Source organism: Podarcis filfolensis, assembly GCF_964270895.1.
Source record: "Podarcis filfolensis genome assembly, chromosome: 4".
NCBI classification, from domain to species: domain Eukaryota; kingdom Metazoa; phylum Chordata; class Lepidosauria; order Squamata; family Lacertidae; genus Podarcis; species Podarcis filfolensis.
This window is the reverse complement of record NC_139607.1, coordinates 43,876,643-43,891,810: the sequence shown is the minus strand read 5'-3', so window position 1 is coordinate 43,891,810 and position 15,168 is coordinate 43,876,643. Positions and strand designations below refer to the sequence as shown.

At 36.3% G+C, this 15,168-nt stretch overlaps 1 protein-coding gene across 4 annotated transcripts in view; it reads right to left on the bottom strand.

The window, feature by feature from the left end:
• The window catches only part of IL1RAPL1 (interleukin 1 receptor accessory protein like 1), a 636,262-nt gene that overhangs the window by 256,211 nt on the left and 364,883 nt on the right, over window positions 1-15,168 (bottom strand). For all 4 annotated transcript variants that reach the window (XM_083612316.1, XM_083612313.1, XM_083612315.1 and 1 more), the window contains exons 4-5: window positions 14,137-14,323; window positions 8,756-8,909 (exon numbers count right to left, since the gene is read on the bottom strand). In XM_083612316.1, coding sequence (XP_083468442.1) covers window positions 8,756-8,909; window positions 14,137-14,323 — 341 coding nt within the window. The remainder of the gene's footprint in view (window positions 1-8,755; window positions 8,910-14,136; window positions 14,324-15,168) is intronic.

Sequence of the window (15,168 nt, the reverse complement as noted above, 5' to 3'; positions counted from 1 at the left end):
TGTTCTGTGCACAGCCAGGCTTCCTGGTCCAAGTTGAATGTTCTATTGACAGCATAGCACTGAATTACATGTATTGGTTGACTGATATAGTCAAAAGCCTGGTAACTGCAAATGCAAAACATTGCAAAACTTGCACTACAATCTTTGTATTGCTATGCAGGAGCTTACTCTAAAAAGAAAAAAAACACTGTTTCCGTGTCTTAAAACAGGTTTTTTTTATATATTCATTTTCCTCCAGAACCAATTTAGAAATTCCATGCTTAAAAGAGGTAAGCAGTGAGCAGTATCAGGGAAGCAAGAAGGGAGGAAGGTGCTGACAAAAAGAAAATTGATAGACATTTTTATATTTCAGATTTCCATTTTCACTCATATAAAAAAGGCAGAATATTAAGGAAATCCATCGATTTCTATCAGTCCTCAGTCTTATTTTCATGAATTCATATCTCTCATTTTAAAATTAATCCAGTTCTTGATATGAATTAAATGCACCAAATAGAGAAAAACTATACAAAAGGAATGAAAAATGTCACTGCTGGTTCCAATCTCTTCTCTGTATTCAAACAATTACCATGTATTATCAACCTCCCAACAGAAGAGCAAACTAATATGTGATATTGTTTTGCTATCCTATACCCAGGAGAAGTAAAAGTGAATACTGGGAGAAACACATAAAATATATTATTTTAAATATTATAATACATTTTAGATATCTTCTCTCTTTAATAAGAAAGCCTGTGGGGGAAATTTCCCAATGTATTTGGGGTATTAGAATTAAAGAAAGGGGATTAAATACATAAAGTTTGCTGAGAGTAAATCAATTAAATGATTTTTGTTTATTATGATTTTAAATGCTACTAAATGAAGGAATGTACAGGATATGCTTTATATCCTGCCTTTATTAGCACTGTAGGTATAATTTAAAAGTTTACAGTATTTTACTGTTTCAGAAAATAAAAACTACTAAGCCATATCAGAGCAAAGGGCAGAGAAGTTTACACTATGTTTTATCTACAGACTAGGCGTTCCACCCTGTTTCTGCATTAATCTATCAAAATAAAATAAAAACGGCATATAAATAAAATTAAAAATTGCACATAAATACATATTTAAATAACTAGGTTTAAATGCATTTTCTTTCAAACTAAAAATTACTCAATGTATTTTTCTTAAAATGTATGTTCTATTGTATTTTGGCACCTTTTAAAAGCTGAGAAATATGGTGGCATATTCAGGCAGTGCAAAAGCAAGTGGATAACTAAGTGCTCTTGTGCATGTTAGTCTGGGACCTGTGGATACGTTTATGGTGGAATTCACAAAGATGAAATTCCTCAAGTATCCCTAAGGTCAGTCAAGATAAGTTCACAAGCATAACACGAGAGAGAGAGAGAGAGGGGGGGGGGGACAAAGAAAGCAGGAAAGACACAGAGAGAGAGAGAGAGAGAGAGAGAGGGAGAGGGGGAGAGAGAGAGAGAGAGAGAGAGAGAGAGAGAGAGAATCTTATGGTTTACTCCAAGAATCTCATAATCACAGCAGTGTCTTTCTCAGCTTTCAGAGAGCCGAAGCCAATGTCAGCAGACAGAACTTTCACATTTTTTTTTTTAAAAAAAAATCTTACGACTTGTGTACGACTTGTCTTGTGCCAATTGATTTCACAGGTCAATTTTAGCATTCAGACTAACTTAATAAAATACTAGTTTATTCACAATTAACTCCAATATTTATTTAAAAGAGGAACGTATAAATAAATCCTCTTCAGATGTTCTTGGTTCTGGGTTAAGTAAATTTGTGTGTTGTAGTATAGGCGCAGAAGGATGAGCATAATAGTGCCCCTCCATCACTGTTCTGATCACATTTAATGAGTTGGAATACAATCTTCTGAAATGGGAAGCCTTCAGCCCTTTAAGAAAATGAAGTTTCTAAAATATGTGCAGTCCTCTATTACCTGCTTCAGATGGTCATTGTCCAGTTTGTGTAGAGTAACAAGAACAACAATGAGGACTGGAAGTGGATCTAACATGTTCATCCAAAAAGCACTCCCTCACACATAATTACTTAACACAGAAACAGAGCACCTGCAGAGATATTCTAGTGAAAAAGTTCCATGTCTTCAATGATGGTTTGTTACTCTAACTTTGCATTATAACTTTCTTTTTCTTTTTCAAAATCACTGTATTAATATTCATCAGTTCAGAGAAACCACTATTATCGTCTTACTATGGTTTTTTGCGTTAAGCATATTATGTGTATGTGTGTGTGTTGTGACAAAGTGTCATTGAAAAACCTAAGTAATTCATTTAATCATGTTTTCACATTGGATAATTTTATCTCTACTCCTAAATTTTACAAGTGTTTGTGTAATCCCTATATTTGCATATTTATTGACATTTGCAAGATAGGAAAGAAGTATGAACTGAGTAACCATGCTTACAAGTAAAATATCAGCTTTGGATATGAGCAGCCCAGATACCTTGTTTATTAGAACACCATCTCATATTACTCCCTTAGGAGTATTCTGTACTCTGTGTACACCAATTATCCGAAGTTTCAAGGGAAAGGAGGGTAAATAATAAATGATACTGTAAGGACATTGCTGTTGAGTTTACCATACTCTAGGGGAACATAATATAAAAATTAAATCTCCTAATTCTGCCACTATAATAGGAAACATTAACATCAAATGTCACTTAACTGCATTTATGAAGGTTAGTTAATAAGCATCGTGGGTACCTTAAGACTGAATTTATTTAATTTTTGTGGAATCTTATTCAACCAGAGGATTATTAGCACAAGATATATTTTTCTTTCTACATAGGATGCTTCTAAAATATCCTCATCCAAATTCCTCCTGCCGTTTGGAGTTCTGAAGCACCTGCTCTTGTTTGAGAACTGGAACCGATTAATTAGAAATCCTCCATTCACCCCCCACCTTCACAATTTTGTAGATTCAGACTGTACATACATAGCTTGCCTCAGCTTTGAGTTATGCTCTGGAAACAAACAAACAAAATTACATGTAATGCTTCCATTTCAAGCCCATATAGATCTGGTCTCTGAAACAATGAATCAGCTTCGCTCCACAAAGAGGAATGAAAAGATTTCTCCTTATCCATTCCTTTTCTTATCGTCGTTTACTCTGTGCTGCATTCCATTCTTCCTGAATGGCAATTAAACCAGGAGAGTTTGTAAAATTAATTCTGCACAGAGTTCTTCAGCTTTCCCACCTCTCCCAGAGACTTATGTGCACATTGATGAAGTACTGACAAAATGCCTGGAGTATGGAAGATGCAATCTTGATGTAATCATAAACATAACTGCATCAAAATTAGTTTTGTTCGGCATTTACTGATAGGCAGATTGGTTAAACACTACCCAAAATGGCAACTTTGTGTTCCAGAACACCAGGTTGGTCGTTGGGTGGTGTTTTGTCAATGCACACATATGCTATTAGTAAAGCACTGAACAAAAGGAATCCATTTAATTGTGCATACAGTTCTATCAAGATCACCTTTTTTGCACGTTTTATCAATACAAACATTGTTAACATAAAGGATAATATGCAAAATTTGCACAGTTTCCTTGGTTAATCAAAGGGGAAGGACATCTATATATGTTGAAAGTATGTTAGCAGCTTGAATGTACTTATTAAAAATTATTAGCTTATATTGACTTCATACTGTCAATACTACTGGGGGGAATAAGACACTCACATTATGAAAGATAGAGTTTATTTAGCGGAAAATCAATTTAGAGGATGGCTGGCTGTATGCTTTAATTCAGATTCCTGCGTGGCAGGGGGTTGGACTAGATGCTCCGTGGGTTCCCTACCAACTCTACAATTCTATGATTCTATTACTGGACTTTTCAGTTTTGCCTAAGTATCATATCACATATTTGTTTGATACATTGTCAGGGAGACTTTTATTACCACTTCTATTGCACCATGTTTCCCAGGTCCCTGAGATGAGATTAAGCACGGCAGATAAAGATGGTACAAATCTATTTTTGTAGCTATTAAAAGCCCATTGGAATATCTAGAGCACAGAATGTCTTGATCAAAAGGAAGCTTTGGAAGCATTCATTGTGCTGCTGCTCATGGGGGTGGAAGGGGAAAATTTAGCTGTTCCCCATCTTGCTAATCCAGGAATCTAGACACAAATAGGAAGATTTAAAGGCTAGGCAGCAGAATATAAAGGGCAATGCTAAATGGCTAGATTATGAAAGGTGCAAGGGACAAAAAAGTAAGTTTTGATTTCTTATTTTAAGGTAAAAGATACAGATATGAATGTTATAATAGGTTTCCTGTATGCCCATTTAGAAGCTAGACTTTGGTAGAAGAGTATAGAGTTCTATAACAAGCTCCAAAGAGACGTTCATCTCACTCTCACTGTCACCACTCTGATTATGAAGCAAAGTGTAGGGTAAACCCATGACCAAAACTGGACAGATTTAAACTAGACTGGGATTGAAAATATTTGCATTTCAAATAGCAAATTTAAATGGCAGTGCTCTGGCGATTCTCTTGGTGTTTTAGAATTTTGATGGCTCGAGGACTGCACTTACCTTAACACTACAAGGTGACTGAGGCTACTGCATGTATTCCAGGTAACAAATTTCAGGTCAGTCACAAACACACAACTCTGATTCATCTTGTCGTTTATCTGTCAGACTTTGAAACTGTGGGTGAATGTTGTGTTTAATAGCCTCTGTGTAGTTCTGCAGTACTTGTGATGCTTAACATGCTAACATTTATTAGCTGCCAACAACCTTTAATTATAATAGCCACTGAAATATCTCTCAATTAAGTCACATCATTTAATAGCAGTTCAGAAAATGCTCCTGCCATAGAAAAAGGGGAAATTTAATTCTTGATCTACAGCTTTTCTGTTTCCTTTACAAAAGTGTGTAAACTTCTGTGACATTTAATGCAGCACATTTAGGCAACATAATATGTAATAAATGGAAAGTGATCTTTTAAAGCTCTTACAAGTTAAATACAACTGTATCTAGCTGGAGTCATATTGTTACAAGTCATCACACTTTATCTTTCCCATTTACAGTTATGACTACTGTTTCTTTAGTGAGAAAGCAATATTCCTCTGCCCTAATAGTGTAATTTATTATCAGCCAAGAAGATTTCAAGGCAATCTGAATTTTATTACGCTTTCAATATATTTACATTAAAGATGCCTGGATAGTATATTGCTGCAGACAAGTAGCAACGTATTATCATCAGGGGGAGGGGGTATAATTTCCCTTCAGCAAAGATATGTTAGTGTTCCATACATAATACTGAATTTAGCTATATACCTAAGAACATTATGTCAAAACCATTCTATCTAAAGGTGTCTTAGAAGAAAGTGAAGGTGCACAAAATTCAACATTTCAGCTAGATAAATTGAAAATAAATGTAAATGCTGAAGGATCATTGCTGACCCATTAATATAAAAGGACATTTATAGCAATCCCTTCTTCTCCTTTTAATCTGGCTGTCATAGAGATGCATGAAAATGAATTTAATACAACTAGGACTTCCTTGATCATTTTACTCAGGCTGCGTGCCCTGTAATTATATGAAACATTTCTCTCCTAAAGACTACCAGATGTGCACTTGATTTATTGTTGCACTCCTTCATAGAAATATAAGATGGCCATGCTGAATCACGCACCAGATCCTTCCAGCCAAGTAGCCTATTTTCTGACAGTAATCCTCCTCTAGAAACCTCAGAAGAATGGAATGTGGAAACCATTTCCCACAGCTTCTGACATTCAGAAGCATGCCAGCTCTAAATATGAAGAATTCCGTTTGCTGTAGAGGTTATTGTTGCAGGTTGAGGCTGCTACAACAGTTAGAGAATCAGTGGGATACGGGTTCATATCTCTACCCAGCGAGAACCTGAATGGGTGACCTTGAGGCAGTTACTATCTGGTAGTCTAGCAAACCTCACAAGGATAAAATGGGTGGGAGATCACTCATGTATGCCACCCAGAATTCCTTGGATAAAGGGTGGAATTAAAAAATAATAATTGATAGTTTAAAAAATGTTAATAGAAAAACAAATGTTTAAAGTTTATCTAAATCGACTTTTATATCTTCTCCCAGCTGGTTGGGAAAGGACTGCAAGAATATTTAAATAACTCAGGCACACAGGCAAGGTCCCATTCCATCAGTTTTTCTCATGGAATCGGCACTTCCAATTCCATGAGAAAAGAACTATGTAATTAGTCCCTGCAGGAGCTGTTTGTGAAAATATAGAATCCATGCAGCTGGAGAACATCTAAAGGGTACCTAAACTGTACATACATTTAGAAATCCAACAACAGTAGTAGGCTTAAGTACCAAAGTGAAGTAGCTTGTTGAACAAGTAGCATTTCAGTATTCACAAATGCTAACCGGCACAAATTGATAGAGGCCAATGAATGTTTCTCTTCCAGACTTGGCAAGAAAGAGTTCAAATGACTCAGATAAACCTGTACTTGGATGTTGCAGGTGACTGCTTGCAAAGGATTTATGACTATGTCTAAAAGACCCAAGGTTAAATGCCAAGTTCTTTGATCTTTCTGAAAATGTGTGCATTTGTATTTTGGGGGGAAGGGAGGAGTGATCATACTTGTATCTACCACCCAAATCAACATACCGTATTTTTTTCGTTTATAAGACTCAGATTTAAGAAAATGGGGGATATGGCCCAGTGTATAAGACGCCCCCTAATTTTTGACATTATTTTTTAGGAAAAAAGCCTAGTCTTGTACACGGAAAAATACGGTATATAATGAATATCTACTTGAAGATATAATATAATAATAATAATTTATTATTTATACCCCACCCATCTGGCTGAGTTTCCTCAGCCACATAGTTCAGTGCATACAATCTGGGATTCGGAACAACAAAAACCACCATTACTGGATGTTCTTCATCTCCATGTTGAACAGCCAGGAGCAAGGACCAAGACCCTAAGGTTGTATGCTTCTCCTTCAACATCTGCCCATACACCACAGGTGTCTGTAGCAAGGGGGCCTTTGCACGTCTCGTTGCATGCATGAAGACTTCCTGTATACAGCTTTTCCTTCAACGTCTGTCCATACACCACAGGTGTCTGTAGCAAGGGGGCCTTTGCACATCTCGTTGCATGCACGAAGACTTCCTGTATACAGCTTCCTATACATGTGCAAAGGCTCCTTTGCTTCAGACAACCATGCCATGCACACATATGCCATACCAGGTACGCCCAGGGTCATGAGTGGGGCTGCTCGACTATTCAAGACAGGAGTGAATAACAACAGAACTGGGCCAAATAGACTGAATAAGCAGAGAATCAAATTCTAACTCCTGCATGCCCTCGACAAAACACATTCTCCCCAGGCTTAAGTTGTGATGATAAAAAACCGGCATGGATCTATATTTCTTAAGTTACATAAATGATTTAAACATAATCATTATAAATTTGACACGATATAACATCACAATAAACTTTTCACATACATCTCGACCAGGAATAAATCACAACTATTAATTGCTTTGAATAGAAAGAAAGATTGAATATATTGGGAGAACTCATTTTCCACATTTTTTTTTAAAAAAACAACAACACACAGATCACTTCACTACTATATCAGTAGTTTATCTTATTGGATGTTACTGTTGTACAAACACCTGAGCAAACAAGATTTAGGACACCGAAGGAAAAGTAAAATTGGTGAAACTGCAGCAGCATAGTCAGCACAGGGTTTGAAGCAGTGCCAGAACAATTTGCCACAGCCCTTCCTCTCATTTTGCGCAGAACAATCCAAAATAACAGAGAGCAGAAAGGTTCAGAGAAAGGAGTTTATGCATATTTATTTTATTTTACTTGCCTACTCCTTCCTTTTGTGTCTCCATTGTTCCAGTCTTTGTCAGATAGCAAACTTGCAGTACTTTGCCATTTCCTGCCATAAGCTCCTTGTTTTGTTAATTGCTCAGTACCAGCATAAATAAACAGCAATCTTCTCAAATAATAAAATAATTCTAGAAATAAGATTGTAATTACTATTTTAATTGACTACTATCTTGAAAGAGAGAGCTGAAGAAGGAAAGGTTTAAATAGTATTAGAACATTTTTAAAGATGAAAATACTCCTATGATATACGTATGTCAGAACAAACAGCAGATCTTCATAGGATGAAAAATTTAACAGAAAGTTTTAAAGTCCTCCTCCATAGTCCCACAATGGGTTTTCTTGATGGAAATCAAGTATTTAATATACACAAAATTATTCCATCAAGCTGTATGCAACACCAACATTTGAATACTCATACTTAATAGAAATATGGCCAGTATAAAATGCACCTGAATTATTTCTTCCACCCCAACTATATTCCTGAATGTGAGTTGTTATGTTTGTGATTATGCATACGTTGGTTAATACCTTTACTTAGAATATTGTTTTTAGTCACCAGAGATACGCTTCTCCATTCTGCAATGTTTCTGATTATATTTCTACAACAGCTTTCATACCTCAACGGCATTAATTTCAGGGCACAAACTCACAAAGACCTTCTAGAACTCCCTTTACTTCACCTTAAAGTGAGTGATCAACCTGCAACTCTTGTAAACAGATTCAAGCCCATTTCAGACTTTTAGAATGCTGCAAAACCACACTAAGAAACCAAACAACTGAAAAAAGCAACCATATCAGCAAAAATGGAAAACTAGCAAGAGATCCAAAATAAGACCTTTCCTCATTGTCAAAAATGTGTACTGAGAATCTCTGATTACCTGTAACTGTTAATTCTGTAGTTCTTCTGACAAAAAACATTCCATATTTTAATTCGCACGTGTAATTTCCAATGTCATCTTCTCTGACCTCCTGGATAACAAGAACGTCCTTTTTGAATACAATACTTGGCCTCCAGGTTGTGACTTGGCATTCCTGTGCAAAGATAATTACAGTGCCTCAGTGACTACAGTCCTTGTACTTAAATCTGAAAGACTGATTCATTTCCAAACTAGCAAGCTTTTAAAAAGGTGGCACAAAACCAAAAAAAGTTCATTAGTTCTGTAAACTAGAAACTATTTTGGATCACGTTCAGAGCTTTTGAAAGTGCTTGATTTCAGTTTTTTGCATAAAACTATGCACCTAATTCGGCCAAGAGGGGCTTATTGTGCATGCTTTGTATTTGCCCAATAGCCAAGCTGAGATGGCTAATGGGTCATAGGTACTGGAGAAAATTGCAATGTGGACTGTTAAGGAGCAAGGCTTCACCTCTGTGGATAGACAGTCCTTTCCATTTCAGTTTTTGTGATTTATTTTTAAAGCATGAAAAAGTTGGACTTAAGTTGAATGCATTTTATATACATTTGTCCTGCAAAACAGTAGCAGCCGGTGAAGTGTAATAGAGTGGAGTGATGTTACCTGGCTTCCCAACATGGCGGTCGGTGCTGGTAACCAAGAGGGAGAAGAGGAGCTCAGAGCAATCCAACATTCCTGCAGTGCTCCAGTCTCCTCACTGCCTCTCCCTCCCAGCAACCTCCACATGGGTATGAGGTGCTCAAGCAGTGGGAGATCTTCATAATTATTTCTTGTACTTCTCTTTGTATTCTGAACCGAAGGTGACATTTATTCTTTATTTGTCAAGTAAGATACCCGATGGTGATAATTAAGCAAAAATCACACGTTTGCTATCTAATTATGACAAATTTGTGACAGAGGTGTGAGATTTGCAGTGGCCAGAAAGCTGAAGAGAAATTTTATTGAGGTTAATATGGTAAACTGCAAGGATTTAATTTGATTTTTAAAACATATTAGTTCCTTTGGCCTTTTGTATTTTAACATTTTAAAACTTCTGTATACTATTATTTTGGGCATATTTTAACATAAAGATATATTTTGCTTGATGTTGTTCTTTAATATTGTACTAGTGTGGTTGATATGACCATGGTAGTCAAACAACAACAATAAATTACACCCCATAAACTAAACCTTCACATTGGGAACCCAGGCAAACAGTGCTGCTCTATCCTGTGCTGCCCCACCAGCTGCTATTTCTTCAAAATATGCAATTTTTATTGTGTTCTAACCCATTTCCCCCTAAAATTCACATTTGTATTCATTTTCCACATAAACTTGTATCTTGTGAAACTGTGTTGAAGAATTCAGAAAAGTACGTAATCTGCCTGACATAAATCTGGGACAGATGAAGTAAATCAGTTTACTTCAAAATGTGGGCAGAACTTTTTTGTGTCAATCTGTATTATCCACAAAGGTATCACATAGCCTCCTTTGAATTATATTAATGGGAGAAGACTAGTTTTAGATCAATATCATGCTGATTTGGTGCAGGACCAAGTAATCTGATAACCATGGATTATACAATAATCCACCCACCCATCCATTCATTCATCCATCCAGGGATTTTACAATCTATGGGTCACTTGTTCTAAGAAACAAAAGTGTTTTTTTAAGCAACACAGAACTTATATCAGGTTTATATCAGCTTTCTCTTTGGTGAAGTGCTGCTAATTTGGGCTGATTATGTAATATCTGAAAGTGCCTTAGGAAACATCTTGAGGTACTTTATGATTTTTCAAACATGCTGAGCCACCATAATGCTAACTTATTTTCCATTAGATAGAAAAAGCTCAAAGAACTCATCACCATGACAACAGTTTGGATACCAGTCAGAGATTTTACATCCCTGAAAAGGTTAGAAAGTTCCTTGTACATTAACATTACAGTTGGGACTTCTGTAATAAGAGCAAAAGGAATATGCTTTACAGTCAAGCAGACAGCAGTTAGCATTGACATCTTTTTTCCGACAGGGCTCCTGGGTTGTGTGACATGCAGAAAAACAAATGGTAAAGATTTTCTCATGACTGCTTCTCTATTCCAGGGAAGGCTTCACCTGATGAGTTACTGCTAGATAGGCAGCTGTTAAGTACACAATTATTAAAAGCAACAAAGGGAAAATATAGCTAATGTTGGGGAAGAGCAGAAATATCTAGTGGAATAGTCTCTACTTTAAAAATTATCTCATTTATTTGTTTAAAGGATTTATAATCCACTTTTTGAGCATGCAATATATGTAAAATGTAATATAAGCCAAATGTAATATAAAACCATTTAGCATATTCACTAATAATACACTAGCCTAGAAGCCAGCACAAAATATACAAACAAACACGAGAAATGCAAATTCAGGAGATGTTGGCACAGCATCCCCAGTTTATGATCCAGCTTATATTACACATCAGAGGCCTTAGTGAAAAGGTAGGTCTTCAAGGCCCACTTAAATGCTATAAGGAAGGGGGCATACCTGACCATAAAAGGAAATGAATTCCATTATTGCAGGACCACTGCCAAGATGGCCCTGTTACAAGTGCCTGGCAACCTAATTATCTTCACCTAATTGTCATTCATAAATATAAGGTGTCACTAATGTAATTCCATTTATGAAATTACACAACTATTCACACTGAAGTAAGGACCAGCATTTGTTTTGGCTCTCTATATGGTATTAAGAAATTGTGGAGAAGGCGGGGGAGAAAGTTGCTGTTGTTGAACCTAAAGTAGTACAAGTGGAGAGGGAGAGAGCCCCAGCCTTACAGATGCAATTTGATGACTATAAGTTGATGCTTTTTATGATTGAATTTAGAGAAAGTCAGATTTTGAGGATTGGAGCCCCGCTTGGACTGGAGAAGGAAAGTTGGATAGATCCCTTCATGCAGGGATTTACTGACCCTTGGGACCTGGACTTGGGTCAGGAGGAGACTGGAGTTGTGGGGACCTCCAGGTTTGGAGGAACTTGGAAATACGTCCTGAAATATCTTTTGAATCTTAATTTTAACTATGGAGATTTGGCTGACCTGTCGAGAAGGAATAAAAACATTGCTAGGTGGGAATTTCCCCGAGATCTACTCTTCAGCATCAAAGGAAGGAAAATAAGAACAAGATCAGTAGAAGACAAAGTAAAGTGCATGTATAAATATGAAGAAAACTTGCAGAAGGGACTTGGAAAAGAGTTAAGAGCCTCGGACAGAAGATCACCAGGTTGATGGACTATATGGAATTGACGGAAATGACTGGCAGAATCCGAGACCAGGGAGAAGAGACGGTGGAAGAAGATTGGAAAAAGTTTAAAGTCTATCTATGGAAATAATGTAAAATTAATGAGTGTTAGAAAAATGTTGGAATGAAATTATATGGCTTTAGTAGAAATGTTATAAGGAATTAAACATAAATAAGTATTATAGTATTAATGGAAAATAAGGTTAAAATATGTTAAGATAACCATATGACAGAAAATAGAGAAAGATGGAAAGGATTTGCTGAAATAATTAATAGAAATGGAATACAAAAAGGGAGGTGAGAGGAGGTTGATAAAACAAGGGAATGAAAGAGAGGGTATTGAGATGGTATGATGTGTGTTTTTTGAATTGTTTTTGCTCTTGTTTTGTTTAATGTGTTAATGTTGTGTTGTGTATTGTTTATATATTGTACTGTATTGTTTTTTTCTTTCTTTTGCTTTTTTCTTTTTTCCCCCTTTTCTTATCTCTTTTTTGTAAGGTTTAAAAGTAATAAATATTATTTTAAAAAAATGTTTTGGAACTCTTATACATGAACATTAAATAAACCTCACTCTTTAAAGATAAATATACTATATAGATGGAAAACCCTTTTAACAAACAGTTTTAAATTTTGCACTGCTTTGCTTTTTGGAAGCACATTAATTTGAATGCATTTATTTTTCAGTGCTACAGGAGATTTTGAACACTATAATCCTTAAAATCAGCTTCTGCCAACCTATGACAGCATGGAGCCACCCACCCTTTGTCCTTGTGCTGGAATGTGCGCGGAGGAGGGCAACCAAGATGATCAAAGGTCTGGAAACTAAGCCTTAGAAGGAATGGTTGAAGGAATTAAGTATTTTAAACCTGGTAGAGAGGAGGCTGAGAGGAGTTATGATAGCCATCTTCAAATATCTAAAGGGCTGCTCACATGCAGTATGGAACCAGCTTGCTTTCTCCTTCTCCGGAGGGTAGGACCCAAACTAAAGGCTTCAAGTTACAGGGAAGGAGTTTCCAACTAAACATCAGGAATAATGTTCTGATGGTAAAAGCTGTTCGACGGTGGAATGTTCTCCCTCAGGAGGTTGTGTACTCTCCTTCCTTGGAGGTTTTTAAACAGAGGTTGGATGGTCATCTATCATGGATGCTGTTGTTGAGATTCCTGCATTGCAGAGGGTTGGACTAGATGATCCTCTGCTTCCCTACAATTCTATGATTCTCAAGTTTTACATATTATGCAGTTGACCTAGGACTGCCAACACTAGCATGATGTACCATATTTATTTACCATGTTCAGCATAGGACTCAGATTTAAGGAACTGGGAAGCAAGGAGAACTAAGTTCCAATGCTGCCACACATTTTTACAGCAGTGCCCATGCTCTCCCTCCTACCACTTCTTAAATGGGTAAGGGTAAGCAGGTGCAAATAATGACATAACTAAGTGTGTAAGCCTACAAAACAGGGTGGCAGGAGGGTTGGCATAAACTGGGCAAAAAGTGAACCCATTGTGAATCTAACCCTGACCTGATTGTCTGGGATCAATCAAAAGGGCTTGGGCTGCACATGTGTGAACTACTGGAATACAATATTCACTATACCTGCTTGTAAGGATCTAGGCTACTGTACATGTTGAGGCCAACCAAGACCAGATCAGGTCTTTTTTGCTGAGCCCACTATCCTTAGATAATTCTGCAATGGCAGCTTAGTTATGTCTGATGTTTGTTGGATAAAACACACCTTTACACATTTCAGAACTCTCACATTTCAGAACTAGAGAGCTAGCTATATTTATTATTACTTTACATATTGATATATGCATATATAGCCTTGAGGATGTATGTGAAGAGGCAAATAAAACAACCAGAACAGAAATATGAGAGAATTTCAAATTCAGTCATTGCTGAATACAGAAATGGGCATTTTACTTTCCCAGCAAGTATTCTGCAGCCTCTCTCTTTTTCTGTGTCCTTATTAGTTTTCTAAATCACACCAAGCTGTATTTACTGTTCAAGTAAATTCTTCAGATTACTGGAAATGCATCAGAACATTTAATATTTTGTTGGAAGCAGCCAAAGCTTTTCATATTTCTTACCTTATACCACAGGATTTCAGGCTCTCTATATGGTATTAAGAAATCCTGTATGTCAGGGCATGAGATTTCCTTGCTTTTGCTAAGTTCAGCTTTTTCAAAGTATTTCATCTTTGAATTGTAGCAGAGGCCAGTGTCATTTTCACCCACTGTCAGCGAAATGGATACTTTCATACAGTAAGTAGAGTTTCTGCAATACAGCAAATAAAAATAATGGTCTTGTGAATAATAAAACAAAAAAGCACCAAACATTGTAATAATGTGCTTTTAAAAAAGTCACATGAATCTTATGTACAATAAAGAAAATGGTATATTAATACTTGCAATAATTTGCTTGCAATTTTTATTTAGTCACTAAGAATATAAAGAATGTAAAGAATATTTTTAATTCCTTATTATACGCTAGAGATATTCCGTTTTCAAATTCCTTTATTTCTGTATTTCCTACAGGAAAAAAAAATCTTCCTTCAAAGGCAGTGGCAGTGTTAAGACGCATTAACCAGCAAAACTGATAACTGCCCTGCTGGCAAACACTATTATAGCAGCTCCCAGGGCTGTACAAATCAGTTTACAGCAAATAATTTCAGATCCAGACAGGAACCTCAACCATTGCACCATGAGCTAGATTGTTAACCCAGCTATTCATCAGATCAGAAAAAAGTTTTTCAAGTGAATAAAATATATATTTCTATAGTATTTAATTAAAACAGGTCTTGAACCTTTCAATTCTTAGAATATCAGTTACTTCCAATTGCTTTTAAAGAACAAGAACTACCAGCTTGTTTACCTTACAGCATAATTCTATGCACATTTACTTTGAATAAAATCCAGAGTTCAACAGGACTTACTCCTAAGTAAATGTGCATAGGATTGCAGCCTTAGGCTCTGTATCCTTGCGTTACAAAATCAAAATCCTGTTCAACTATTATGATTAAGCACTCTCTCACAAGCTTTTCATTGCCACGTGTTCTTGGCAAATGTACTGCGAAGCTAGGGGAGTTTATCTTGCACTTCTCTCATTCCTATGGTGCTGAA